General features: G+C 45.0%; 1 protein-coding gene across 1 annotated transcript in view; it reads left to right on the top strand.

The window, feature by feature from the left end:
* The window catches only part of PAFAH2 (platelet activating factor acetylhydrolase 2), a 29,788-nt gene extending 23,840 nt beyond the window's left edge, over positions 1-5,948 (top strand). The window contains exon 11 of the mRNA XM_090268832.1: positions 4,102-5,948. Coding sequence (XP_090124958.1) covers positions 4,102-4,196 — 95 coding nt within the window. The 3' untranslated portion in view covers positions 4,197-5,948. The remainder of the gene's footprint in view (positions 1-4,101) is intronic.
* The last annotated feature ends 19,296 nt before the right edge of the window (positions 5,949-25,244 follow it).

The following is a 25,244-nucleotide window of genomic DNA, read 5'->3' as shown; positions in this document are numbered from 1 at the left end:
ATCTTAATGTCAGCCATTATACTGGCCTGGGTTTAGAGAGTTTAAGGTTAATAGAGATCTTAGAGTATTATTCTTGTTTTTTGTCCTTACCTGAGGATATATTTTTTTCATTGCTTTTAGTTAGAGAGAGAGGAAGGGGAAAAGAAACATCAATGTGAGAGAGAGGCATCGATCAGTTGCTTCTCATACACATCCAGACTGGGGATCAAACGCACAACCTAGGTATGTGCCTTTACCCGGACTCGAACCCGCAGCCTTTTGGTTATGGGACAACGCTCCAACTAGCTGAGCCACATTGGCTACGGCAGAGCATCATTCTTATCAGCTGGTAGGAGAGGAGTGTATCCATGTCTCAAGACTCTTAAGGGGCCTGATTACACAGTCCTCAGCCCACTTTCTGTTTTCCCCTTAGGCACCATATCATTAGGTAAGAGCTCCCTTTCGTAGCATTGTCTGCTGAGCTAAGATACTCATTACTGGAGATCAGCAGAAGAGGAGATGGAAGGTAGGGAGTCTTAGACTGGAGGAAGATTGTTGAAGACTTGCTTTATACCAGTCCTTCCCCTAAGTACTTTATTGTAATCCTGAAGACAGCTTTTTCCAGCAGGTAATTTATTATTAACTCCATTTTAGAAATGACGTAAGGGAAGCTTAGAACATTTCAGTAATTTGTCCACAGTGATCTGGTTACTAAATAGCAAAGCCAGAATACAACCCAGGCTGTCTCATTCCAAAGCTCATGTGCTTAATTGTTCAACTGTTCTGCCAGGGACTCTGATGACCAATGATGCAGTCAGTCTTTGGGGGAGCCAGAGGACAGTCCCCTAACTCTGACAGGAGGGAAAGGGCAGCTGGAAAAGGAGGCTCCCTAGACAAGGCAATGCCTGTCTTTAATTTAACAAATGATTAGGGTTCACCAGGCAGGGAAAGGGCACAGGTCTTCTAGACAGAAGGCGCAAAGGCTTGTGTGGGCCTGGTCAGTTTTGAGAAACTGCGTTTAGTGTTTCTGGAGCTCAGGATAGTGACTTCTTAGAAGATGAAAGTAGAGAAATGGATAGAAGCCAGAACTCAAAGCCCATGTATTTGCTGAAATAAGTTTGAATTTTATTCCACAGGCTGTGAGCGTCCTTGAGTCCTGAGCAGGGGAATGTCATGATTAGACTTGTTTTTGCAGTCTGGTTGCATCAGGGAGGGTGGGCAAGATGGGGCAGGTTGAGAGGCAGAGAGCCCAGGTAGGATGCTCTTGAAGTAACTAGGTGATGAGGGAGAAGACAGTCTGAAAAACCACAGAGGCTCCCCATTTGGGTTAATTAGCTTTGCAAAAAGAGAAAAGCTTTTTGGTGACCACATGGTACTTGCCACACGGGAAAGAAACTAAAATAGGTTGTAAGGTGGCTCAGCTGAACCTCTCTACGCCTAAAAAGTACTCCTGAGAGCACATTCCTCCGACACAGGAATATTATCTTCCATCGAGAAGAATGGTGCTTCTTTCATGTTAACTACATGCAGCTCCTGCCCCCGCCTATCCATCCTTTATTATGCTCTCCTGGAAGACTTTCACACCTTCCCCTTTCTCTCGCCTCCTCCCCTTTCCTGTCTCTTAGCTGATCAACTTTGCCTCCCACTTCACCAAGGAAAAGGAAGCAATGAGTGCACCCTCAGAATCCCGACACTCCATCTGCCCACCTCCGTGCATGCGCTCAGCTCTCTGCCTGGTTCCTAACGTTTCCTGCTCAGTTCCCTAAGGCCAGCCCCCCCGCCACCTGTACACTAGACATTATCCCTTTTAGTCTGCTCGAGATGGCTGTGCCGACACTTCCTTTCTCTTTACCTTAGACCATCAGTTTTTCTTCTCTACTGGTTCATTTCAGGCTGAAATTTCTCTTAAGTATCTCTCTTGACCCCATCAGTTGCCACCCTGTTTCCCTGTTCCTCCTAACAGCAGACCTCCTCAAAAGAATGTCTGTCTTTACTTTCTCTGCTTCTTCTATTCCCATCCCTCTTAAACCCCTTCCGGTCAGGCTTTTGCATCCCAGTTCTTCATGAAAACTGCTCCTGTCAAGGTTGCTAGCGACGTCCACAGTGCTAAATCCAGCAGTCGGTTCTCACTCCGCATCTCCATGGAACTCAGTAGCTCCCGGCAGGGCCGGTGATGCCATCCTTCCAAGACACCACACTGTGGATTTTCTCCCATCTCAGTATCTGCTCCTCCTCGGTCTGCCTCGCTGCTTCCAGGGCTGAATTGCGTGGACCTCTTCTCTAGCTGTGGGCCCTAATGCCATCGCCGTGCTGACAAGTCCCCAGTTTATGTCTCCAGTTTGATCTCTCCCATGAACGTTAGATTTATATAACCCACTACTCGACATCTAATAGACACCACAAACAAAAACTGGTTTCAACTGCAATCTTTCTCTTCTCAACTGATAGTCACTGCATCCTTCTAGTTACTTATGCCAAAGTCCTCATTTATGTCTCTTCTCTTACACCTCCCATCCAATCCCTCAGAAAATCCTATCGGCTCTACCTTCAAAATATGTATGGAATTTAATCACTTGTCATCACCCTACTACTGCCATCCTGTGCAAGTCGTCTCTCGCCTAAATTAAAATTACTGAACTCATTTCCTAACTGGTCTCCCTACTGCCACCTTCACCTCCCTACGCAGTCTTCTTAATAGAACAGCCAGAGTGATCCCGTGAGGAAGTAAGTCAGATCCTGTCACTCCTCTGTTCAGAATCCTCCAGTGAGTCCCCATTTCTCTGAGAGTCAAAGGATGGGGTCCTTCGGCCCTTCCTGACCCCCCCTGCTGATCTTCCCCTGGCCTGTTTCACTCTCGCTGTACCAGCCTCCAACATTCCAGGGACACTCTGGCTTCAAGCCTTTGTCATGCCGTTCCCACTGCCTGAAACATTCTTTCTCTGTAGTCTCGTGGCTCACTGCCACCTCCTTCAAGGCTCTGCTCAAATCTCACCTTCCCTGTGAGGCCCACCCTCCCTGACCAGCGTTTTCATTGTGCCTTCCCTGCCCGCCCTCACCTCTGTCCCCTGGCCGCCACCACTGCTTCTCTTATCTGGCTCTTTGTCCCCCATAGCACTTAGTGCCCTTTCACATTGTATTTAATTTATTGCTTATCGTTATCTCTGTGTACTGGATTGTGAGCTCTATGAGGATGAGGATTTCTCTTTGTTTGCAGATGGACGTTTTGGAACCAAGAACAGGCTGTAGCACATCATGACTGTGCCCAGTATTTTTTGAATGAATGAATATGTAGCACTTACTTGTTGAGGACCTATTCCATGCCAGGTTCTCTGCAGGGTACTGGGATCCAGAGATGAACAACAGTGGTCCCTGCCTTCTGTCCCAGCTTTTGTTTGTTTTGAACAAGGACATCATCTGCCAGCTCAGCTGTGCTCTACTCCCTCAGCCTGAGGCCATGGACCCTTTCTGACTGTTCTTCCCATGTAGTTAGTCCCATCTGCCCATGACCCCAGGGCCCCCACTTAAATCATACCCAGTGTTGCACTGCTTCATGGTACTGCCGCTCTGTTCCTTCTGCCCTTCACTGAGGTGGCCCTGGATTTGCATCCATTGGCTAGCGTGCAAAGGACCTTTTCTTGCTTAGTAACATCTCTGAGACTGGAAGTAGGCTTTCCATTTTCTCACCCTTTCTGACCAAGGTGTGAATTCTGTCTCTGTCACTTACCCACTGTAATGACCTTGGACAAGTCAGATAACTTCTTTGAGCCTCAGTTTCCTCAACTATAAAGTAAGGCTAATAACAATACTTAGCTCTTGGGAATATTATGAAAATTAAATGAAGCAGTGCATGTTAAGCACAGTTTCTACAAAGAGTTGTTCTTCAATAAATATTACTTTTGTTAATATCATTATTGAGTTATTGTGGATTAAGCAAATCATTTATAAAGCATCTTTATAAAGACACTGAATGAGTAATAGCCTTACTGCTACCACCATCACAACTAGTCCTGTTGCTATCCCCAGGGCTCTTCTCTCTAGGATGGCCCACTAAATCTGTGGTAGGTACTCTTTGATCTAACCTTACAATGATTTACCTAGCCTTCCTCTTTGTATTTTTTTCAGACCTGAAAGAGAACTATGACCAGTGGAACAACTTCATTGAAGGCATTGGACCATCACTCACCCCAGGGTCTCCACACCATCTGTCCAGCCTTTAGACACAACTGGCCATTTATAAAATGTCACAAATGGGAGAGAAGCTGAGCTGAACTCCCGTTTGGGGTCTGCCCATAATCTCCTCTCGGGAAGTGGTCCACATGGCCCTTCTTCACAGATCAAAAGGATATCATCACACTGCTGATCGGATAACTGGGTACTTTGATCTTGGACTAGCTGATCCTAAATTCATGGTAGGGCTTGGGTCATCTGCACACTGACTTTCTGGGACCTGAACACTAATGGTGTAGGGAACAAGCAGTGGGGTGGGGCTGGGGAGCCCCCAAGCCCTAAGCTGCGCACTATGAGCACTATTAACCCAGTGAACCTACTCCCTCACCTTGGGCCATCGTGGGTTCTACAGTAGAAGAAATGAAGCTGAAGGATGGAGTGAAAACCCCTACCTTCAGTACCTTTAGCCTAACCTGGCACTCTCTCTTCACACCTCTTAGCCTTCTCCCTCCCCAGGGCCACTTGGTGAGTTCTCAGCACTTGAGATAACTTTCTAGGATATGGACCACCATCAGATTTTCTGTTTATTTTCAAGCCTTCTCAATGCATACAGGGCACTTAGGGCTACGTTATCTTTGTGAGCCCGTAGGGGAGAGCCGACAGCACTGTCCTCATGCTGTAGAGAAAGGCTGAGGTATAGAGTCAGGGACCTCAGAAGCTCTGAATGTCTGGAAGTTTTGCTAAAAAATGTATCTTGACAGAAGTAGGTTGAGTTGGAGAAGATAGGATAACAGTGTTAAGCAGGCATTTGAACAGGCCCTTGCCACAAGAGGGATGTAGTCTGGTCAGCCAGAGTTCAGGAGGCCACCCTGGGAGGTCCAGGAACACTTTGGTCTTGCCATGGACCTCAGCCATCACAAGCCTTCAGCTCGCTCAGAATCAGAGTGCTGTAAGTTGGCTCTTCTCTGGCTCTGAGGCCCTAGCCCAAATTTGTCAAGATATATATTGAATTTTTATTCTGTTCCATTTATAATATGAATGATATTAATACTCATGTTTGCTTAATGATATGTTGGAATAGTCTCTATTTAATCTGCATTAGAGCAAGACGGGGAGCCATCTGGAAGTAACTTTTCCTTCTGTCTTTCTCTGCTCGCCTACTACTTGTGCCCATGTGGAAAAAAACTTTAAAAGGAAAGGAAGTCTTCCTGGGGCCCTAGTTCAAAGCTGACTGGGAAGACCACCCTGAAACACCCCTCCCCACTACTCTAGACTTCTTACCCCAGTTCAAGTAGAGGACCCCAGAGAAGACAAGATCAAAAGAGAAATGCATCTCTACACACTAGGTCCGAGGTCAGTGCCACCACCACAAGCTGGAACTAGGTCTCCCACCTCTCAACAGGTGTTCTAAGAGGTGAAACATCAGGTCCGTGGAGGCTGTGAACCTTGGGAGGATCCGTGAACTCCAGTGAGACAGGGAGTAAAGAGAATATCATTAAAGCCCTGGGCACTGGAGTTCTATAGGCTGGTTTTGAGTCCTGGTTTCACCGTGACTAACTGAGTAAATTTGAGCAAGGTATGTTCTCTTTCCAGTCTTGGTTCCTGCGTTTCTAAGATGGGGATCTGCAGTATGGATAGTTGGAAGGATTAAACGAGAGGATGTATACGCATATGGATTATTTAAAAGTTTGTGTCCTGCTTTCCAAATATACAAGGTTTTACCAATTATCCTGTAGTTATTGTTTTCTAGCTTAATTGCTTTTGCTCAGGGAAAATGACCCATATGGTTTTCATCCTGAAACTTGCCTATTGGCCCAGTATGAGGTCAGTTTTGTAGATGTTCTTATATGCTTAAACACTGTTCTGACGTTGTTGGCTTACCCAACAATATGATGGCTTTCCTTCTATGAGAGTGCAGACAGGTATGTAATAGGGCCTTTCTACCCCCAGTGAGGGACCACAGCCCCTCAGCACTCACAGAAGCAGTAGAGTCCACCTCTTGTGCCCAGACCACTTCTGCAGATGCCAAGGTTCTGTCAGCTTTAGCATGTGAGACCCAACTTCTTTCTACCTTAGGCCCATACGTGATGCATGTATACTTTGTAAAGACCGAGAGCCTCCCTGGAGAAAGAAGTTGTTTAGAAACTGGATCTATCACTCTCCAATTTAGTTCACGTTCTGGCAGTGGCTCATTTATCCGGTAACATTAGAGTAGGTGAGTTTTCCATATAATCAAAAATTATCCTTGGAGCCAAAAAACATAACATTGACTGTTTTGAATGGTAATTTACCAAAAAGGATAATGCACATGTTTCTTAATGTGAACTGACCTCATTTCACTTTCTAGGATGTTTCAGTCAGGACTGACTAGATTATGTGGTAGTAACAAGAATCCCAAGAGCAACAGAAGTTTCTTTCTTTCCCATGCTGCTTGTCCTCTGTGGGTCAGTTGGAGGCCCTGCTCTGTGTCATTTTTATCCCCACTCGGGGACTCAGGCTGGCAGAGCTGCCACGGTCTGGAAGTGTTGGGAGAGCATGGTGAAACTTTCTGCCCAGAAGTGACACTCATTATTTCCATCCACATTTCACTGGCCAGAGCAAGTCACCTGGCCATACCTAACATCCCAAAGCATCCCGAGAGAGCCAGAATATCTGTGACCAGGCCTGTTGTCAGAGCAGTGATGCCCTCTGGCCTGTGAAGATATGGGTAGCTATTGGACCTACGCTCCATGGCCCCTGGTAGCCGTCCTTAGTCTTTTCGATTGTGTTTCATAGCTTGTATTGCCTCCCTGTGGTCAGGTGGCCAGCCATTACTCTTCATTGCCTTTAATGTGCCAACTGCTAGCAGCTCTCCCCATTCACTTCAAATTTATTACTTCTGATCAGCTGTGTTATTTACAATCGTCTAAAGTAAAACCAGATAGTTACTGAGAGAGGGCTTTAGGGACTCTCCTGCAACTAAAATGCACTGCCTTTAGTGCTTAGAATTTATAACCCTTCCTTTGACTGCTCAGAACGTGTATAACAAGGTATTTGGCCCTTTGCCCTGGTTTTTGGTTAGCTTCCAGGGACTCAGAGGACACCAGATAAATGGCCCTTAGATAGGCAAGGTAATCCTGCATATTAATTGTCATGTGCTGATAAACTGCATTCTAGTGGATCCATTCGAGAAGCAAAGAGGTCTTGGGTTTCTTTTGCACCTTCTTGTTCCCATCCCATTTTAGAACTGTGCTCGTGGAGGCCTCCTAGTGGCATATTGTGGCATTTCTGTGCAGGGAATGGTGCATCAGTTAGGGCGGGAGGTGAGGAAATACAGCAGAGGATGAGATTCCTTATCCCTCCCACGTCTTGGAAGCACGAGGCTGAGGCTCCAACACAGTCCCCAAGCCCCTCTAGTGTGTGTCCTGACACAGCTGCCCTTCCTCAGGAAGGCCACTGGGCTCTTGAAATGTCAATTGATGGACTCCAACTTCATGTGTTGGCCTTGTGGGGACCTCTATCTGCCCCCTTTTTCTTCAGGGGTGCCCCTTCCCCCTGGGCCTGCAAAGTGATGGAGGGACAGTACTCTGTACCCGGGACCCAATCCTTATTAGGAAGTTCACTTTCTGTCCCATCTCAGCCAGATGCAAAGGCCATAGCTGCATGACAAGATGATGATGATGATGATGATGATGATGACTAATAGCCAGCATTGATTAGGCCCTTATTACATGTCAGGGACAGGGCTCAGTGCTTGTGTGCATCATCTCATTTGCTTTTTACAGTAACCCATGAGGTCAGGTGGTATTAGCCTCATTTTGTGTATGAGGAAACAGCCTTAGAGAAGTGATTTGATCAAGTTCTCACAGCAAGAATTCGGCAAAGCTGCGATTTAGGCATCAAAATCCAAGCTTTTAATCACTGGGCCCTGCTACCTAATGTATATAGTTGGTTTTGCGCCTTCCCCTGTCTGTTTAAACTGTTCAGGGTATAAGGAATATAATTTCATGATCGGTGGAATCAAGAATGTCAAATTCTCCAGCAGTTTCTACATGAATTGTATTGAGAGTCAGTGGTATTTTTAGTGCCACTGAGAAGTGGGTTGGAGAGACTTGAGCTGTACTGAGGGCTGTGGGTCAGGTGCTCTATTGATTTGATAGATGAGGAAAGCAGTTCATGGATTGAGAACATGGTCTTTGAAATCGGACAACGCCAACACTATTATCCCTGTGACTTATGCTAATTAACTTACAGGGGCTTCCATTTGCTCATTTGTAAAATGGAAATGTTAATAGTATTTACCTCTTTTAGAGTTGTAATAATTGAAATAATGAATGTAAAGCACTTAGCATGGTGTCTATCATAAGGGGTTATTAAACATTAATTACTTTTACTGGTATTGCTTTAATTGGTTCTTCTTACATATACCCATACGGTGAGATAGAACTTGCCCTTGTCCTGAATGGCCCCATGTGGTCTTGGTCTAAGTTCTTATTCCAGCTTTTGTTTCACAGTTACCTCCCTCATGTGAAGCTGCTGTCACTCAACTGCTGCCGTTGCGTGAGGGTGGAGTTGGATAAAGAGGGAGTTTTTCCATTCTATTTGCTCTCATTTCCCTGCTCTTCATGTAAAAATCCAAAGTCTCACCATCATTTTAGCCTTGTAGGCTTTCTTCACCACCAAGAGTCAAAGGAAAAGGTCTGTGTAGAGGTTGGCCAAAGGGAGGAGGGTTGGGGTAAAGTACCCCATGACCTCAGGAGAAACGTCCCAGGCCTGAGGATGGCCTGCAGATTAGCTCTGCATCGCTCTCTCCCTCACGGCCATATCTGATTTCCTGCCAAGTTCTTTTGTTCCTCCACTCCCAGCCCACCCTTTCCATTTCATTTGAGTCTAGTCCCTCCCATCACCTCACCCCTGTAATCATTTTTACAGTCTCCTGGACTCTAATCTCTCCTTTTCCCTGCATTCTGCTACCAGATCTTCCTGAAACAGTATTTTTATATCAAAGTACCAGCCTGGCAAGGTGGTCTAATAGAAAGAAGCCCTGAGTTCTTGTCCCAACTCTCATAGTCTGTTGATCTATGACCTTGTGTGTATGCCTTTCCTCTCATTGCTTCAGTTTCCCTGACTGTAAATTGGGATGTAGGGTGGTGGTTGTTGAATTGACTGGTCCCTAAAGCCCCTTCGGTGCTGGCATTTCACTGTCTCTGTCACTGAGTTGTCACGAATCTACAGAGCTCCCTTTTTCCTGTGTAGTTGCATCTCCTCCCTCATTCTGTCTGATTTTGCTCCACTGCTGTCCTGCTTCTTCCCAGGCACTCTGCTTTTTCCACAGCCCCCTTCCTATGCCCACCCGTTCCCCAGACAAACACACATGCCCTGTCTCGTGATCTTTTCTTGCCTGCAGGGCCTTCCCAACCTCCTCTCTGTCTATCCAGATACTGCTAATCCTTAGGCCCATTTCTAGTTCCACCTCTTCTATGAAAGCCTTTTTGATTAAATTCCACTAACATTTGATCTCTTGGCCTCTTGCTTGCTCCCCAAGAGGAATATATTCTGTGCCATATTTAGTATTGCGCTTTATTACATTATCCCAGGAGCAGGACCCATCTGTTGGACAGGGAAAAGCATCCTCCTGTTGACAGGCATGGGGAGCGGGGATCACTGTCGCCTCAGCGCCCCCACCCCCGCCCCCATGAGCAGACTTCTTGTTCCCCAGCCAGACTTGGGAATAGCTGGTATTCGCCCAGCCCTCTGATGTCTCCAGCTGCCCCTGCTTCCTTTTCTTTTGCTTCTCTCAGATCCCAGCTGTGGGGCCCAGGACAGAGCCACCGATGACGATGGCGTAGCCAAGGGCAACTGGAGCAAGTAAGGTACATGGACATGTGACACTGAGAGTTAGAAGGAAGGCAGCGCCAAGTCACACCAGCCTTGAAAATGAGGGAAAGCAGTTTGCCAGCTTATTTTTCCCTTCTTGCTTTCATCTAAAAAAAGAAGCTGCTCAGAAATACAGGCCTCCTCAGCCTGCTAAGCCAGGTGGTCTCTAGATTCCTGCCAAGTGCACATATATAATTATTCATCTTTATGGAATCACACCCAGGTCTGAATCTAGACACACTTTTTTGTCATTTTAAAAAAATCCTCACCCAGGGATATGTTTATTAATTTTAGGGAGATAGGAAGGGATTGAGAAAGAGAAACGTCAATCGGTTGCCTCCCGTATGTGCCCCGACTGGGTATCAAAACTGCAACCTGTGTGTATGCCCTGACTGGGAATCGAACCTGAAAGCTTTCTGTGTATGTGACAACGCTCCAACCAAGCAACCTGACCAAGGCACTTTTTTGCCATTTGATCTGATCTTTTTTGCCATTGAATCCTTCTGAGCCTTCGTTTCTTTTTCTGTAAAATGGGGACACTAATGTCTGCCTTGCCCTCAATATCTGGGGGGTTCCATGTAAGATGAAAGACCACTTTGTAATTTATAAAGCACTGGACAAATATATGTTGCTATTAATAGTAAATGGGCTATATTTTATTTTTGCAATAGTGTGCTGCTACTTAATGAGCACTTATTCAGTGCCAAATACTGTGATAAGTATTTTACATACATTGTAAGTACACTTAATCCTCACAACCTTCCTGTAAGACAGTGTGTATGGTTCCCTTTCAACAGATCAGGAAAGTGAAGTTCAGAAAGATTGGTGCTGGAGCCAGGATTTGGACTTAAACTACTGAGTTCCAAAGTCAGTGTTCTTAACTCCTGTTCATTCCTATCTCACAAAAAGAAAATGGTTCTTTACCCTACGTAAGTAAGATAACCCACAATGTGATCTCCAGTAAATGCCCTACATAGTTGGGTCATACAGAGTCATTTTTGTTGAAAACCTCACTGAGTCCTGAGTCCATCCATCCATTCATCCATCCATCTACCTACCTCATATAAAGTTAACAGTTCACGAAACCAGTCCATTAGTACTGTACTGTAAACACAATGGAGCCAATCAACAGGCAGAATTATTTTTTTAAATCTCCAACACACGTATTATAGATTAGTGATTCTCAGCTCTAGATGCACATCAGAATCACTTTGAAACTATGTAAAAATACTCAGGTCCTGGCCATGTCTCAAGAGATCCAGAGATGCCAATTCAGAAGATAACAGCCCGGGGATGTGTGTGTGTGTGTGTGTGTGTGTGAGAGAGAGAGAGAGAGACAGACAGACAGACAGAGACAGAGACACAGAGACAGAGAGAGGGAGGGAGAGAGAGAGAAAAGCTCCAGAGGTATTCTTGATATGCAGCCAATATGAGAACTTTTGCCATGATTTAAAACTATTAGCCTATTTTCTTTCATGAAATAAGAGCATTTGCTAGCTGAAACTATACAATCATTAAATTTTAGACTTGGAAGAGCCCTTACATCATTTGGTCTACGAGGAAACCAGAGCTCAGAGAACTTTTAAGTATCTGGAAAACTAAAATTCAGATATGACTCCAGTCTAGTGTTTTAGATACATCTATGGGCACCAGGGTTTTATTGGATTACAAAGAAAATCTTCAGGACCCACTCACCATGACATCCATGATGTCCAGCGGTCACACTTCGGAGTTCTTACATAGAGAAGAAGCCTGGATAGAAGGCCTGTGAGAACCTACTGAGATGGCAGTTCTCGTGTGTGTTCATTTACTCTACAAGTGCTCACTGTAGCGTGTACCATGGCTGGCACCATCCTCATGGGACTGAACCTAGAGAACAAGAAAGGCAAGTCAGCAGGTGCCATGTGATGAGTGCTGTTACAGAACATGTGTGAGCCTCAGAAGTGGCACAGGGTGAATTCGGCTTCAGCAGAATGAAAAGGCTTCACAGAGTATCATATACTTGAGCTTGGTGTTTATACAAGTTATCTGTTGCTGCATAATAAATTACCCCCAAATTTAGCAGTTTAGAGCAACAAACATCTCACACTTTCTGTAGCTCAGGAAATCGAGTGGCTAAATTGCATGGTTTGGCTTAAGGTCTCTCATGAGATCGCAGCTGGGACGTCTGAAGACTTGACTAGGATGGAAGAATCCACTTCCATGCTAGCTCACTTACGTGGCTGTTGGCAGGAGGCCTCAGTTCCTCAACACGTGGCGCTCTCCATGGGGCTGCTGCTCAAGACATGGCAGCTGGCTTCTCCCAAAGCAAGCGATCCAAGAGAGTAAAACAGAAGCTGTAATATCTAGTATGACCCCTCCTGGGACATCATACTCCACAATTTCCGCAATATCATGTTAATACACAGGTCAGGCCTGTTCAGTGTGGAAGGGTATATACAAGGGTGTGAATACCAGGAGGTGGAGCTCATTGAGAGCCATCTTGGAGGCTGGATACCATGGTATTGAAGACACGGAATTCCAGGTGGACAAGGGAGAGGAAAGGCTTTCCAGGCAGAGGAAATAACATGTAAAGCCACAGAAATAAATAGCAGGGTACGTAACTAGGGCATAGTGCTTTCAGGACATCGTAACTGGTTTTTTGAAAACATGTGAGAAGTAAGGATATAGGACAGCTTACAGAAGAAATCAGAGAGCTTTCTTTGCCAAGTGCATAAGTTAGCTTTTACCATGGTGGCTGGTGGTTTTCAAATGTTTCTGCATGTTGGAATCACCTGAGGAGATTTCAAAACTTCCAATGCCAGCCATGGCTGGTGTGGCTCAGTGGATTGAGCACCACCGGCCTGTGAACCAAAGGGTCGCAGTTCAATTCCCAGTCAGGGCACAGGCCTGGATTGCAGGCCAGGTCCCCCGGTTGGGGGCACACGAGAGGCAACCACACATTGGTGTTTCTCTCCCTCTCTCTCCCTCCCTTCCTCTCTCTCTAAAAATAAATAAATAAATTCTTTAAAAAAGAAAAAACTTCCAAGGCCAATGCTACACCGCTGTCAATTAAGTAAGAATTTCTGGGAGTAGACCTGGATATCTGTAGTTTTGAAAGTTGCTCAGATGATTCCAACGCTGAGAACCAGTGATGCAGGCAGCATGAAGTAACTGAAAAGCTTGAAGCAGGCGAGTCATGTGACCAGATTTTCAGTCTCTTGTCAGTGATGAGGGAGGGCAGCTACACCTTCCTTCTCTGCACACCTAGAACAGCAAGTATTAGAACTAGAAAAGCCCTATCATCTACACGTGCCACCTCACTTAACTGCTGTTTCATCATCTCTACTGCCAAAAATTGAGCAGAAATAGTTACTTTAGGAGTCCCAAGTAAGTTCCCAGCATCCTAAATTACCTATTATTTTTAAATTTCCAAGCCTAAAGTTGGTGTCAGCATTCTTATTTCAACCTAACCACTCTGGAGAGTCCCCCCCTCACCCCCCACTTAACACTTTCTTTTTCTGTGCATAGTTCTTACATCCGACCGTCTGAGGCAGTAGAGTGTAAGGGCCAGGGCACAGCCTTCTGAGTTGGATGGACCCCCGGATTTGAGTCCCAATGTCATCACTTATTAACTAGTTGGGTGACTTAACTTCTCAGCTAACATCTGAAAAACGGCTATAATACCTACCTTGGAAGGTGCTCAAGGATATGAAATGAGACGATGCATGTCAAGGCCTCTGCCCAGTGCCTGGCACATAGTTAGTGCTCAATAAATGTTAGTTACTCAGCTTTCCAAATAGCATTTAATATTTTGCTGCATCAGCACCCACCCCTACCCCACGGGTCTGCTTAGGAGTTCTCCCCATTGCCAAACTATTTGAGCCATTTCTAATTGTTTTTAGCTATGATATACATTTATTTCTTTAAATCGGTGGGATTTTAAAAAGTTGTTTCCCCAATTTTGTAGTTGTGGAAACTGAAGGTTGGAGAGGGGAAATATCTTGTTGAACAAAATTCATACTGCTTGTTGGTGGCAGAGCTAGGACTAGGGCCCAGGGCACAGGGACCCTGAGCCTTGACCTTGCATTCTCTCCACCATGCCACCCAGCCCCCATATGCACTGAAGACTTGAAGACTGGCCCTTTTTGCCTTCTCTGCTTCAGGCTGAATGATTCAGACCTCCCGTTGTGTCCTCTGACATTTCTCCTACCCTTTCATCATCCTAGAGTTTCCTCATCAATCCAGTATTCCTGCTTACCCCCTGGGGAGTGTGAGCTTATGATAATTAACGCTTTGGAGACCTGGACTCATCTTCAGGGCCTCTGGATCTCTGTTGGCTGATGTGCAGTCAGATGGGGATGGGGATCCTGTCTGACTCAGACGTACCCTCCCTCCTACGTGGAATGCTGTCTGATCTCATCAGATCCGCCTTCCCAGAAAAGTAGCACTTCAAGGGACCATAGAGATCATTCTCTAAATTAGCCCCTGTTATTTAAACAATAACTTAGGCTTAGTGATGAAGGTTGATTAGTGGCCAATCTGGGACGGGGACCCAAGCCTCCTGACTCCCAGTGTGGAGTTGGGGAGAGGGCACCGAAGCCAGGCATGTCTGGGGATACTAACAGTGTGACTTGTTCAAGGATGCTCAATTTTCTCTTCCTTAAAATGGTAATACCCAGCTCAGGGATGTTATAAAGATTAAATGAGATAACTAATATAGAGTCCGGAGCACTGTGCTCAATAAATGGTAGTTATTATTCAGTACAGCGCAGTGGTTAGGAGTCTGGGCTCTGGAATCAGAGAAATGATTCAAATCCTAGACACCCACTTACCAGCTTGGTGATCTTAGACAACCTATTTAAAAAGAGCTAATACGTATTGAATTTATTCTACACATTAAGCCAAGTGCCTTAGAAATATTATTCCAAGTAACTTTTCTAACAATTTAGGAGGAAGGTACTATCAGTATTTGATTTTATAAGTGAAGCTACATATTGAAGCATGGATCAATTTAGTAATTTTACTTCACTTTCCTATTATTTTTCCTTATTATTCTCTAGTTTGAATTCTTTCTGCCAAACACCCACCTTTTCTCCCTCAATGCTTACAGATTTTCTCCTGATTTTGAACTTTGGTAGAGGCTGTAATTTCTTAAACACCTCCTCACTTCTTTTCTTCACCTAGTTCTGCTCTGTCCCTCTGTTCAGCGTTGCCGGTGACTCTCCTCCTTAAGAAATCACCCTGCAAGCCTGTGCAAGCCGCTCCAGCATCTTCTCTCTCCTGCCCCCCCCCCCCCAGCTCCTGGAGCTATTCCTCAGGCTTGGTATGCAGCTCCTATTCAGGCCTTTGGTGTGCACCCTGGTTCTCCCTTAACACAAGGACTTCCTGAAGGACAAGTGTCCCTGGTCAGCTCCATAGAACCAACATAACTAATTGTGTTACCTCTGGACCAGGTGTTGGGTACTGTCCTGATTGTTAAGGCAGGCTGACAGATCACATACTGTGTATCACTGCTCCATAAGAACAAAACTCAGACTTCTTACCCAAAATGTGTAAGTCTGAAAACATGAGGGTTGGCAAAAAGGTGGAACGTTGGAAACACCAATACCCCTCTGGTGGTATTTAAACTTAAGTTTAAATATCTCGATGGTTAAACGTAGTAAATTAGGAAACACCATGTTATTAACAAAATGTTAATAACCAATGTTTTAACTTAGCATTTAACTGCTTCTTTTTTCTTAAAAGAGTTTATTTTTAGAAAGAGAGGAAGGGAGGGAGAAGGAGAGGGAGAGAAACATCAGTGTGTGGTTGCCTCTCGCGTGCCCCCAACTGAGGACCTGGCCCGCAACCCAGGCATGTGCTCTGGGTGGGAATTGAACCAACGACCCTTTGGTTCACAGGCTGGTGCTCAATCCACTGAGTCACACCAGCAGGGCTGCTGCTTTTTTCTTGATGACATAAAAGATATGTGCCTTTTTTTTCTTTCTGATCCGTGTACTTCTATCTTTTCCACCTTTTTATTAAGAAAAAGTTAAAACATAGAGAAAAGCTAAAATAATAGCACAAGGAACACCTGCCAATCCACTCTCTGGATTCAATACTTTGGAGACATACTCAAGCAGTTTATACAAAGTCACCTTCATAGGTCTCTTGGGTTAGTTCCTGTGTTTCCTGTATCCCATTTTCCTTCTGGAATTCCTTTTTAAATTTTGCTGGAGTATGCATACTTGTTGAAAGTTTGCCTGAGAGGGAAACTTGGGAGTCCTTGTAGGACCTCAGCTGTGTGTGCTAATCTGGCCAGGGAGAGAATCCTAGCCGCGGTTTTTCTCCCTCAGAACTTTGAAGGCCTTACTCCCTTATCTTGCTGTGTGTAGTACTGTTGTTAAGAGATCTGATGCCGATCTAAGTCTTGGTCCTTTATTGCTGGAAACTTTGGAGGCCGACCTTAATCCTCAAAGGTCAGACGCTTCACTAATATGTGCCTAGATATACATCTCTTTTTGATTGAAAGACAATTATGAATAAAGGGCTTGGTCGATTAGTATAGATAGACAGTTGGTGTAGGTTTCCTCGGAAGCCTGTGAGGTTTTCTTTCACAGAGGATCTCTTTCCTGAGTGGGAGATATGACTGTGGCATCTGATAAGTGGGCAGGGCTTGTCAATAAACAGGCTTCCCTTTAGGTGACCTTGGGATCCTCATAAGTGCCAAAATTAAGGAGTAGAACAATGTGTTGCAGGTCTGTTAGTTGCAACTGACAGAAAGCAGATTGGATCCAGCTTAAGCAAAAAAATATATATATATTGGCTTAGGAATTTTGAAGTGGGTTGCTGGCTGTCTGCATGGTTGGCAGGATTCCACAATCCCAGAGGAAGATCTTAGAGATGTTCTCTCTCAGGGATATACTATTAGACCCCGTGGAATGAGGCTGACTGTGCTTGGATCCTGTACACACCTCAAGAGTCACTGTCCAGGCCTGAGCCATAAATCAGACATTTAACCATGGACTCATTGACACAGCACTATTCATATGAGGACATTTACCCTAAAAACCAAATCATTAAATTTATGGCTTTTTTTTTTTTTTCCACTTCCAAGTGGCACATGTAAAGCAGACATTCTCACTTCCACTCCAAGCCCCGCCCAACGCCAACTCTTGCCTCTGAAAATCAGGAATGATTTGCAATGGAGAGGGGGTCAGAGGCATGGTGGAAATCAGGAGTAGAGTCAAGAGTCACGATGGAGTGAAAGCCAGGGGTAAGCTGAGTGTCAGAGAAAAATAAGGGTTAGATATGTCTTTCATAAGCTAGTTGGTAATTTTTTTAACTGTAATTTTGTATTTTGACTCAGTTCTAACAAAATGTCGCCCATGTCAAAATGTCTCCCATATCACATTGGCTTTGCCAAACTGCCCTGCTTTGAGGCACCGTTGGGCTGGGACTCAGATGGCTGACTCCCAGGCCAATGCTCTTATCAGATAGGGCACTGTCTCCTGGCAGAGTGGGCCCAGGTCCAGGCAGGACAGATTCCGGGCCCAGATTCTGCCCTCGTTTGTATCCTGAGAGCAGCCTGAGCAGTTGGCTTGAGCGGATGCTCCACCCATTCTTTGCCTCATTCCCCTGCACCCCTTTCCTCTCCCTCCTGGGTTGCTGTTCAGGGAGGTGAGGGTGGAATGGGTAAGGGTGAGCTAGTTACCTGCTTCCACCCCACAGCCCCCACCTCGGCTTCTGCCAGCCTCCTTGTCTTCCATAAATAAAGCTAATCCCAGAGGATGCCCTCACCTTCCTGCTCCACCTAGTTCAAAACATCCAGTTCAAAAGCTGCAGAGCCTGTCAGACTTCCCCTTAACTGCCCTGGGTGGCTGGTAAAGGGATCCACAGCCCCCGGGATCCCTGACTCTTGGTGTAAACAGGGCAGCTGCCTCCCCAGGGACCAGTCCCTCCTCACTTAGGGCCTCAGCCTTGAGTCACTATTTTTATTTGTTTTTCATTTTAATTTCTCTTTTTTACCCCCACCCCCACCATCCCTGTTCTTTGAGTAAGACATGCTGTCAGATGAGGCTGTCATAAAGTACCATCAACCGAGTGGCTAAAACAATGGACATTTATTTCTCCTAGTTTTCATGCTGGGGAGGCCAAGATGAAGGTGCTGGCTGATTTGGTTCCGGTGAGCCTTCTCTTGGTGTCCTCACAAGGCAGAGAGAGAAAGGGGAAGAAAGTTCCGGTCTCTTTTCCTCTTCTTAAAAAGGACACTAATCCCATGGGGGGTCCTACCCTCATGACCTCATCTCAACCTAATTACCTCCCAAACACCCTGCTTCCAAATCCCATCACATTGGGCATCAGGGCTTCAACATTTAAATTTGGGGGAGAAACCAACATTCAGTCCATAATAGATTCTTATTGTAAAAAGTTTGAAAAATACAAAAAGCAAAAGAGAAGGAAAGCACAACCTGTCCTACCATCTAAAGAGAGTGTCATAAACTTCCAGCAGATTTCCCTCAAGTATTTATCAACACTTTTAAAACTATAGATCATACAGCCCTGGCCAGGTAGCTTAGTTGGTTGGAGCATTGTCCCATACACCCAAAGGTTGTGGGTTTGATTCCCAGTCAAGTCACATACTTAAGTTGTGGGTTTGATTCCCAATTGGGGTGCCTAGAGGAGGTAATCAGTCAATGTTTCTCTCTCTTTCTCTCTCTCAAAATCAATTTTAAAAAAATTCTCAGGTGAGGATTTTTTAAAAATAAAAACTATAGATTATACATAAAATTTTGTATCTTTTAAGCATTTTCCCATATTGAACAATCTTTATGTTTATGTATTTACCATTTTAAATGACTGAGTAATGTTTTACTCTGTAATTGTAGCATAATTTATGTGAGCAATCTCCTATATTGGCCACTGAGATTGTTCTTACTTTTTTACTGTAAAAGTTAACATTATTCCTTGTGGTGGAACTGTTTTGTCTTGACTATGGTGTTAGTCCCACAAATCTACATATGACAAAATTGCATAGATCTAAATACACACAGAAGTGAATGAAGGTAAAATGGTGAAATATGAATAAGGTGTGTGGATTCTGTGAATGTCAATTCCTTGATTATGATTATAGAAGATATTATTGCTATAGACCAAAGGTTTATGTTTCCTCAAAATTCATGAGGTTGTGAATTTGCTGGACTGTGCATTTTAAAAAGTCATCTAGTTGTGATTATATATATCAGGTCTGGTTCTGCTTTCCATCAACATCTCCATCATCATTTCTTCTTATTTTAAGATTTTATATATTTATTTTTAGAGAGGAGGAAGGAAGGGAGAAAAAGAGGGAGAGAAACATCACTGTGTGGTTGCCTCTCACTCACGCCCACAACTGGAGACCTGACGTGCAACCCAGGCATGTGCCCTTACTGGGAATCAGACCAGTGACCCTTTGGTTTGCAGGCCAGTGCTCAATCCACTGAGCCACACCAGCCAGGGCTGTGGACATCTTTTGTATGTACATGTGTACATCTCAACTTCTAATTATTTCCTTCGGGTAGATTCCAATGAGAGAAATTATTCATAAGAAAATTCAGTAAGAAATAAGAGCTCTTGTACTTAGCACATTGGGGTTTACTAGCTATCATCCAAGAAGCCTTGTGGGCGTAGAACTCTGATATGTATGTCAGCAGAGGAAGGGGAGTTAATCATACTCACAGACTGTTCTATGAATCCAGAATGCCAGAATGCCAGTTTACTAATTTACAATGAAAAATGTAAGTGGAGGAGACCAGACCAACCCCCACCTGCCCATCCATCAACCAGAGCTTTCTCTCCAGGTAGGCCCTCCACTGGCAGAGGCCACATTATAATCAGAAATAGGTGATACGGCTGCATTCAGAGCCAGGGAAATTAGGTGATGTGATCCAAATGTTCAAAATTTCAGGCTGATAGGAAAGCAAAACCATCGTCACCAGTGATAGACAAACCGGTTCTTGGGCCACAGCACCCCTCCCTTAGCAGGGCTTGAGTGGGGACAGCCTATATTTGCCTCTGTGACTCTCGCAAGGTCTACTGGCCCCTGTTCCAAAAACACTTTGTTTCTTTAGGGGTGTGGATATATTCTAGCAAGTCATCGCCAAATCCTGTCGGCCAGGAGTGCATCTGTCTTATTAGAGCACTTGTTCCTAACGCCTGATTCAGTGGACCCCTGGAAGGCTCATAAGAAGAGCCCCCCTGAGAATATAGTCAATAATATTCTAAAAACTATGTATGGTGTCAGATGGGTGCAAAGTTTATCGGGATGATTACTTAGTAAATTATACAATCTCTAATCACTGGAGTGTACACCTTAAACTAATATAATAATGTATGCCAACTGTAACAGAACAATTAAATAAAAAAAAGAAGTGCTCCCTTGAAATTGTGTGTATGGCCAAAAATCCATTTTTCTGGAGAGAGAGTTTGTAATGTTTGCCAGATTTTCAGAAAAGGGTATCGACTTCATAGTGAACATCATGTGGCCCCCATAGTCCAGGCCTTGGACTGAGGGTTTTACGTACATTAGCTCATTAAATCCCCACTGAGGTCAAGAAACTTGCCCCACTTTAATGTTTGGGTAAATTGAAGAACTCCTGCTTTAAAGAGACTTTGAGAATCTTTTCTATGGTACATTCAGTGTCTGTGCTACAGAGCAGCGTTATCTCCTCCCCCCTCTTTTATCTTCCTAAATGAAGAAAAAAGTTACTGGCAACAGGCGCACACACAATGCTGCCAAATGAAGCCGTGGAATGGCTTTGTTGATTCTTCCCAGAGACTGAGCTCCGCTGTCTGCCCCAGCAGCTCCAGTTACCTGTTTTATTTTGTTATTCACAGATCACTGTGTGCACTTAAATTAACTTGTGAACTAGCACTTCGTATCAGCATCTCACCCACTTTGACAACTTGGATGCCATCTTCTAGAAATGACCTTTCTTCCGAAAAGCAAGCCTGCTGTCTGTTCCCCCTCCCTTTTACTCCATCAGAGCGTGGAACCTTCAGGCTTTATAAAGGATCATTGGGTTGATTTGTATCGAAGTGGTATGCTTTTCAGTCATCTTTCCAACAGAAAATCAGGCAAAAGGTTATTCACTGAATACTCATTAATTTTCCAGACACTGTTCTAGGCACTAAGGATATGGCTAAAAATCGTTGCCCTCATGGAGCCTAGGTTTTAGGGAAAGAAAACAGACAATAAACAAATAAGACAGAGATGCTTTAAGGTGCCTAGAAGATAAATAAAATAGAGTTGGGACATAGAGAGCCCAGGTCTGAGGCATTGCATGTTTCCTTCTGGTTTTCGTTTTTAAGAAAGACTCCTCATATTCCACTCTTCTCTCTGCCTGATAAAGATGTGGTCTTCAAACCAGTGCACTGATTGCAAAAGCCTGGATTGATTCAACACACTTGATCTATTTTCATCTCTCTACCACTTGCTTAAAATAAGGAGCTCATTGCTATTCCGCCCACGGCAGCATCTAAATCATAACTGAGCTGGGAGTTGAATACATTTTTCTCTCTTCTGCTAAATATCATTTTCATCTTTGCTGAGCCCACAAGTCCTCGGACAACAGGGTCTGCTTTAGCAGTCCATGCATGGGGCTGAAGGAACACAATGGTGCTGGGGGTCCCCTCCCTAGCTCAGAGCGAGCGTCCTGCCCCATGACCTGTTTGTTTCTCACTGAAAATTTTCCTTTACCGAGAGCTCACCGAAGCCACTGTCCAAGCTGTCACCAGTTCCTCCTTCTGTTGTCACCGTCTTTCTGTCGTTGGTGGGGGAAGGGGAGCTTTGTGAGCTTTTGAGTCTCCAGTTTCTCCTGCAAAGCCTTGAATCTAACTAAGCACTCTCTGGACTGAAGTCTCCTATTTTTTGACCCTTTTTTATAAGGGCTAGAAAATTAGCAATATGAGGAATTCAAAAAACTCCAGAAGGCAGTTTCAAAAACATGAATTAAAAGAGACTCAACTCCTAAAAGGAATGATGTCATTCTCTAAATTCAGCCTGAAACTCATGCTTTTTCATCTGTAATCCTCTCCCATCCAAGCATTAACTCCTCCCATGTACCTCTTCTCCTTCTCCTTCCCTTGAGAAGGTTTTACATTATTATCATCATTTTACAGACATCAAATCAGCCGCACTGGGGAGGGAGTCAGTGGCTTGGTCCCACTTAAGACCCAAGGCTCCCCTGAGGACAGACTGGAGTCTGAGGTGTTCCTCAACTGCCTCATTATTTCAATCATTATGAATTTTCCCTTTTCTGTTGGCCCCTGTGCACTTGTGACGAGAAGTCCTTGCCACCCACCATTGCAGACCTCACGGATGAGGAAAGATACTAGGACAAAGAATAAGCGCCCCATTCTGCTGTTGGGAAAACTGAGAGTAACTGGGAAACCAAGGGTCAGGGCCCCAGAGAGAGCCAGGAACAAAGGAGAATGAAAGCTGGCTTCAGTCGGAGCCATTCTGCAATGGCGCTATCAACCGAAGGGTTTTCTAGCAATGCAGGCAGACAGCTGCGAGCCAACCATAAGAATGGCAAGAAAACAGGCGCTGAAGCAAGTCAGCCTCCGGCCAATCTTGATTCTGTTATTTATTAGCCATGTTACCCTGGACAAGCTACTTTGCTTTTCTGAGCCTCAGCTTCCTCATCTGTAAAACAGGAATAATATTTCTACCTTGTAAGACTGTCATAAGGTTTATCTGAGATGATACAGTAAGAAGTGCCTGGCACAGTGTGCGACAAACAGTGGCTCTCCTCCGATTCTGTGTCATCTCTCCTGTGACCTTGAGCAGGTCACTGTACTTCTCAGTGTCTTGAGGTCCTTGTCCAGTGTCAGGAATATTATGTATTCCTTTCCCGGCTTATATCTTGAGTATGATAAGAATCAGAGTTAAAAAATGATGTCAGAAATCCTTTGAGAATATTAGAAGCATGACTCTGGACATCTTCACACAGGGCTGGCTGGTGGCCCTCAGACTATTTCGTTCTTTCACTCATTCACTTCATGCTGGAAAATGCTTCTTGAATACTTCCTCTGTGCCAGATACTGTGTTAAATAATGGGAGCCCAAGGAAGTCCTCAGACTTTGAGGGAGTCAAAGAGAGGAGAGACAGATCTAAACACATAATTGTGTCATGTAGATGTGAGGCCTTTTAAAGAGATGTACAAAATCGGGGAGACCTTTCACTGAGGTGTCCAGAGGTGCTGTGGAATGTAGAAAGGGGTGTGATGAGAAACAGCTGGAGCCAGAGAAAGTCCTACAAAAGGAGGATGAGGAGGCAGGTGATGGGGGTGTGGGGAAGAGTGTGGAGGGTGAAGGGTGGAGGAAACAGCTTGCACGAGGCTCCGGAGAGAATGTGAGGAGTTTAGCATCTCTGGAGCACTGGCTGTTTGAGGAAAGTGTGGTGGTTGTTTCTTTCTTTCTTTTTAAAAGATTTTATTTATTTATTTATTTATTTTTAGAGAGAGGGGAAGGGAGGGAGAAAGAGAGGGAGAGAAACATCAATGGTCGTCTCTCATATGCCCCCTACTGGGGACCTGGCCCACAACCCAGGCATGTATCCTGACTGGGAATCTAACCTTTCAATGTGCAGGTCAGCACTCAATCCACTGGCTATTCCTTATTGTTAAAATGGAGTCTGGAGTTTTCTTTGAGGAATGTTTAGCTGTGTCTCTCTGTGTGTATTGGTTTGCCTCTCTGGGTGGCAGAGAAAAGCCCCTGTAAAGGAAATGCCGTGATGGAGCTTTGTTACGAGGTTCCGTGGGAGGAGAGATTTTTAGGAAACTGTCTCAGCTGCTAGCTGGACACGCTCTGGGTTCCTAAGCTTCGAAGTCAGTGCAGTGCTGGTCCAGTTACAACCTGAGCTCCATGCTTTCCACGAGCACCTAGTCTTGGTTGTTGGTAGCTCCTGAGAGAAAGACGGCTCAGCGGGGTTGGTTTGCTGCTGACCGGCATACCTTGCCCCAGCAAGTAGGGTTTCCTGTCACGCCACCAGGGTAGGAGTTGGTTTCCATTGGGCCCGGCATACGCCAGGGCACGCCCTCCCACTACACCCTTAATGCAGAGGGGACTCCTCAGGACGCCTTGCTCAGAAGGGCTGTGAGTGGAGCAGGTAGTTGGCTCTCCCAAACTCATCTTTCGGATGCCATTTAACCTGCATAGGCTGTTTTGTTTTTGTTTGTTTTTTACTCAGCCCTTTTCAGTTGGGACAATAGGCTCCAAGGTTGCCATCCAGTGATTTTTTCTTCTTCTTTAATTCATCCTGATCTTAATGGAGCTCCGTGTGAATTTTTCCTTTGGAAAGAGAGAGCTGGAGCTGATAAGAAGCCCTTATAGATCACAGTCCTGCTTACTTCACATATGGGGAGACTGAGGCCCAGCAAAGGCAATAGACTTGCTCAAAGTTGCTCAGCAGGTTAGCTGCAAGGCGAGGCCGAGAACAAGGTCTCCTGATTTCAGTCAGAATTTTTAGTCGATATATTAAGGTATTTCTGGGCTGTTGAAGTGTTCATGAAGCCACCTGCTGAGTACAGGGCCCTGGGCCATATTCTGGGAAGAGGCAGCCGTGTCATCCCTACAGCCAGGTATCAGAGCACAAATAGAGAAAGATAGCTGTCTGATTTTAAACGGCCCCGAGGGAAGCCAATAGTTAGGTAAATTTTACGATGTCCAAAAAAGAGATCTGTAAAGCTCGGAGTGCCCACCTCACTTTCTGTGACCTTCTGAGAAAGGTGAGCATCAAGATTTTCAAAAATGTTTTAGTCTTGTTAGAATGAGACAGGCACCAGCAGGACTTCTGGACCTGCCAGAAGCCAGCAGAGAGCAGTGAGGAGCCTGAGGGAATGGAAGTGGGGTAAGATGGGACCTCATTGCATGTGACCTGCCCCCTAAGCCATCTGTTCTTGCAGATCCCTACAAACAGCCCAGAGCAACTAGCAAGCGGACTAGACCAGGCGTCTTTGAAACACGAATCACAGTGATTACAAAGCCATTGGGTATGAGGCTGTTTTTCCTCTCTCCAAGTAGATATGGTTTATAAAGGACAAAGGTCCCTCCTATGCCTTGGCTAAGGGGATGCTATCAGAGGCTCCTGGGAATGGTGGTAGACTGGCTTCCAGAAAGACAGGTTAAAAACGCAGCTCCAAGGTAAGCTCCAGAGTCTGGACCCTGGCAAATTAGTCTTTTGGCCTGGTTGCCATGGAGACAGACAGGCAGCAGCTGTGAGGGAAGTGGGAACAGCAGCG

Source organism: Furipterus horrens, unplaced genomic scaffold (assembly GCF_987537825.1).
Source record: "Furipterus horrens unplaced genomic scaffold, mFurHor1.1.pri manual_scaffold_3, whole genome shotgun sequence".
Lineage (NCBI taxonomy): Eukaryota > Metazoa > Chordata > Mammalia > Chiroptera > Furipteridae > Furipterus > Furipterus horrens.
Note: the sequence above shows the minus strand (reverse complement) of the source record. Positions and strands in the feature narration are given on the sequence as shown.